This window comes from Tasmannia lanceolata, unplaced genomic scaffold, assembly GCF_043159265.1.
Source record: "Tasmannia lanceolata isolate RefF3 unplaced genomic scaffold, GAP_Taslan_0.1 ptg000025l, whole genome shotgun sequence".
NCBI classification, from domain to species: Eukaryota; Viridiplantae; Streptophyta; class Magnoliopsida; order Canellales; family Winteraceae; genus Tasmannia; species Tasmannia lanceolata.
In genome coordinates this window covers 10,785,832-10,790,738 of record NW_027518702.1, presented here as the reverse complement: position 1 = coordinate 10,790,738, position 4,907 = coordinate 10,785,832, and the positions used below count along the sequence as shown (strand labels likewise).

The 4,907-nt window shown below is 36.2% G+C and overlaps 1 protein-coding gene across 1 annotated transcript; it reads right to left on the bottom strand.

Annotated features, from left to right (window-relative positions):
• Nucleotides 1-450: 450 nt before the first annotated feature.
• On the bottom strand, nt 451-2,326 carry LOC143858007 (transcription factor MYB93-like). Its single transcript, XM_077368590.1, has 3 exons — nt 2,135-2,326; nt 1,522-1,651; nt 451-1,394 (listed from the first exon to the last, which is right to left on the bottom strand). Exons 1-3 carry the CDS (start codon nt 2,265-2,267, stop codon nt 710-712), a joined length of 948 nt encoding a protein of 315 aa, XP_077224705.1. The 5' UTR covers nt 2,268-2,326; the 3' UTR covers nt 451-709.
• Between the last annotated feature and the right edge of the window lie 2,581 nt (nt 2,327-4,907).

Below are 4,907 nucleotides of genomic sequence, written 5' to 3'. Positions count from 1 at the left end.
CAGTACAGTTAGGACTCGTGCCCACATGGGTTTGGTTATTTTCTATATTGTAATATTTTATGCGTTTGGTTGCAAAAAATATCAGGAAAATCAAAGTTAAAGGACATATTTTCCTTTCCCTGTATAGTATTGTTTGCTTACTATTTACTATTCACATGCCAATCCATTTACTAAGCCCTTTTTTCTTTTTAAATTTCCTCTCAAATGAAGAGAAGTAAAGAAGTGGGAATCTGTTTTCCTTTCCTTATACTTCTACATTACGTCAAGGGTTCATTTGGTTGCCGCTGAAATATTATTTTCCTTGGAAAAGGAAGTAAAATGATGTAATTTCCCTTTCTCAAGGACGTTTGGTTATAATGCATTGTTCATTATACTTTCCTTGTATGTAAATGCAAGGAATTTTCCCAATAAATTCTTTTTGGAGTTTCTGCCCAAACCAAGAGAAAAGGATAAGTAAACAAAACTTTTGCTTCTACTCTCTTGGAAAATGACATCAATTTACTCTCTTCTACTTGCATCCAAATAGATTAAAGGTTTCTATTCTTCTATTTCCACCCATTTTTGTTTGGGGTGGAAATGCTGGGATATAAATAGAATTTCCATAAGAGAGATGTATTGAACCACACGAAGAGAAGAGAAATATATAACAATAATGCAACATAATAGGGCTGTGCAACTCCTAGCTAGAGTCTCCCACCTTATCTCAAAATTACTCAATTTCATGAACGAAAGGGTCTTCTAAAAAGAGCTCAGGCCAAAAGGGAGGAGAACCTCCTCCATAGCTTGATGTGCTACATGAATCACCTGGATTGCTGATTGAGTTCTCTATGAAAAGTGGATCAGGAGAATTTGGAACCAATGGGGATTTGCGTATATTTTCTCCTTGGCCAATCATTCCAAAGTTGGGTCCTTGGCTCATTTCATTTCTCATAGGTGGCTGAAAATTGAAAGGGAATTGAAGGTCTGGCAAAGGCGTGAAAGGGGTATTTTGGTCATTAACTAGTCGAGATGAAACAATTTGGTTGGCATTATCTAAGTTGCAAGAGTTCAATAGGTTAATGGCCTCCATGTCTGTAACACTGCTTATACTAGTTTGTGAAGAATTTTCGGCCATGGCCGCAGATTGAAGAAGGTGTTGAATGTATTGATATCTTGCCAATTGAACAGCTTCTTGCAATCTAACTGTTTGTTCTTCCCATGGATGGTGATCCATCACCTCTCTAAGATTAGCAAGAGCAATTAAATGAGACAAGTTGGCAAAAAGATCGGTCCGCGGGCGGTGGGTCATGGGATCAAATCCCATCTGAATTAGCTTTTTCTTCAGATGGGTGTTCCAGAAATTCTTTATTTCGTTATCAGTTCGGCCGGGGAGGTTCGTTGCAATCGCGGACCACCTAGTAAGAAAAATAAAAGGAAAAAAAAAACCAATAAGGAATTGTTGAATGAGAATTGAAGAAGACCCAAATTTTGTTAGTAGTTGTAAGTGACAAAGAAGATTGAATGGTTGAATGGTTGCATTACTTGTTTCCAAGAATGGAATGGAGATTTAGTATGGTCTGCTCTTCTTCTGTGGAGAATTTTCCTCTCTTGATATCAGGCCTCAAGTAATTTGTCCATCTAAGTCTGCAACTTTTTCCACATCTATTAAGCCCTGCAAAAAAAAAAAACTCCCATAAGACAGAGCTAGAGATATATATATATATATATATATATATATATATATATATATATATATATATATATATATATATATATAGTGAGAGAAGCAAGTTGGTACGTTTCTCAGCAATTTTAGGGAGGACTCTCCAAAAATACTTGAAAGAGAGAGAGAGAGAGAGAGAGAGAGAGAGAGAGAGAGAGGCAAGTTGGTATATTTCTCCCCTTGAAATTTTAGGCAGGGATTTCCAAAACACTTGAGAGAGAGAGAGAGAGAGAGAGTTCTCCCCTTGAAATTTTAGGCAGGGATTTCCAAAACACTTGAGAGAGAGAGAGAGAGAGAGAGAGTTGGTATGTTTCTCCACATGCAATTTTAGGGAGGGCTCTCCAACACCCACAAGAGATGTAGATAGATGTAGATAGATATAGAGAGAGAGAGAGTAAAGGGAGCATAAATTGGCCGTACGGTTCTCTTTACCTGCAAGTTTAGGGAGGGCTCTCCAACTCCCATGTCCATCTTTCTGTATGTGGTGAACAAGCTTCTGGTCTTCTTCTGGAGTCCATGGCCCTTTCTTCAAGCCACTCTCATCACAGAAAGGAGATCTCCCCATTGTATTTTGCTTAGGATTTTTCACTTCCTCCGTATCCCACTTTCCTACCAACAAGGGGCTTCATATTTATAATACCCCCCTTGCCTTTGTTCCTTCATTTTATTTAATTCAAGTGGAAACAGCTGGTGGGTCCTCCCCCATAACGTCAAATTCCAAGTATACCCTTACTTCCACAAAATTACAAATTCATCACACATGCATTCTTTTTTTTGTCATATGCAATAGTATAAAATGAAAAATTACGTTTTGCAGGTGGGGCCATGGTTGTGACGTTCATTTTCTAGACTCACAATGAATGGGCCCATCGTTGGAGGATCTTATACAAAGAAGGTTTTTGGAGAGCATGTGGAGCCCACTACATGAAATTTTGCCAATGTTTCTCTTATATGAATTTTAACAATGTTGGAAATTAATAGACCAAATTAAAAAGTCCACAACCCTTTAATCAACCCTTTAATGTGTTATATTTGTGATAATCTCTTTCTTTTCTTCTTTTTTTTTTTTACACGTAGTAAATTTTTTACCACTTTAATTTTTCGATAATTTTTTTTTTTTATTATTTCTTTTTGCTAAAAGGAAATGTTCGAGAGTAATGATTCATTAATTTTTTTGGGCACTGATAAATCGACTCCCCTAATGGATAAATCGACTCCCCGTGTGTCTATCTCTCTCCTCTTTCTCTCTCTAACCTAGAGGAGAGAGAAAGATACATGGGGAGTCGATTCATCAATTTGGGGAGCCGATTTATCACTCTCCTAATTTTTTTTATTTTGGAAGAAAACGAAATTATTTATCACTTTCCTGATATCGACACCCCTTCTGTTTATTTATCACTTGCCTGAAAATTACTTCATTTTCAAGGAAAGAAAACCGAAATTGAAAACAACACATTAAAGGGTGTGGAAATATCATCTCGTATACTTAAAAGGATAGGGTGGTGATTGGGAAAAGAAGTTAAGGTTAAATTGGTGTTTTCAATACGAAAGAGTTCAATATCTCTCAAATAAACCTATCAGAATTCGGATACGCGTGGCAAACGATGTGAGAATAGAATACAAAAAATGAAATCCATGCACGCAACAATGATCATCACTTTGACGTGTTTTCGTCCATTGGATTTTTTATGGCATGCCTCCAAAAGAATACTATTTTAGGTAGTTAAAATCTTGCCAAAATGGAATGGTGGCAGATACGAATACCTACCGTATTGTATTCTTAGCCTGGTGACGGGGTGGGTCCCACATCAAATGGGCAACATTGAATAATCTGATTGGATGATCCTAGCTGTACGATCACGATTCATCAGTAACCCACAAGCGGAAATTTGATCTACAGAGGGTTATGTATTGTTCGAATCCATTAATTAGATGGCCAGGATCATCTGATGAGTGCAAATTTCTCTCTCTCTCTCTCTCTCTCTAGGATTCTTAGTAAGTACCTTCACAAAACCAACTAGTTTCTGTGTTTTGAAACAATAATATAACCAATGACATGAGATTTGATATTCACACCCCTCCAGTTTTTGATAGATAAATTAAGGGAAATGATATCAACACTCCAATGTTTTGATATTACGCTCTACTAGCTTGTCTTTTGCCCATTAAATACTAAAAGACAAGCAATTCGGAGAGTGTGGATATCAAAACATTGAAGTGCTGATATCATTTCCCTAAATTAAGCCATCAATTATTGTTTATCTCTTCATTTATACCCTCCTTGGCCATTTTAATTGCTAATGGAAAACTTTTGAAAATGAAGAAAAGAGGTGTGTATCTAATAAAAGAAGTGTGGGTGTAAATATCAGTTTCCTCCAAAATAATCATGCTTATAGATGCTAATAGAACATATTGATGTATACATTCCTATGATTAGGGGGTGAAATTAAATGTGTTATTAGTCTCTTTCCACGTGGACGTGACTGGTTTCCCACCCTAACCAACTACGACTCTCATTAGGCAAAAATCATATATTTATCTCCCCTTAATTAAAAGATGCAATGCTGCCTTGGAGTTTACGATGTATGTATTATATCTGTTCTACACATAAAAAATGGGGTCTCTCTCAGGCCCTTAGGAAATAATTGTTGGAAATGGGAAATCATATTCCCACCCGTTGCTCAGCATTTCCCACCCTATTTGTTTGTCTTTTCTTGAAAAAAGACAATATTCACGAAATTACAGAAATACAGAATGGCATGGAAATACATTAATTTTAAAGAAATGACAAACAAAAGGAGGTGAAAATGCTGGGAATGGTGTGGAAATATTATTTTCTCAATAATGTTAAATTATTGATACAGCTGAAAAACCCATAAGTTCCCCGTTGCCTAGCAATGAATGCAAATTAAATAAAATAAATGAAAAGAAGCCCTCCGATCACTGTCGTAGGGAATACAATACTCTGATCACTATTGAAGGAGATGATATTTACTTTGATCCCGTCAAAGTCTCGAGTTTTCGAGAGTAAAACTGAAAAAATACTTTTATAGGAGCTAATCCTAGCAACCCAAAAGTTTTCAAAGAACTCAAAAAACTTGAAGGCCAATTTTCATTCAATAATTCAAAGTCCATTATGCTTTGATAACATCTATTTATAAGGGAAAAAAAACCATAGAGCTAACTTAAGACCTAAGTAATTAAT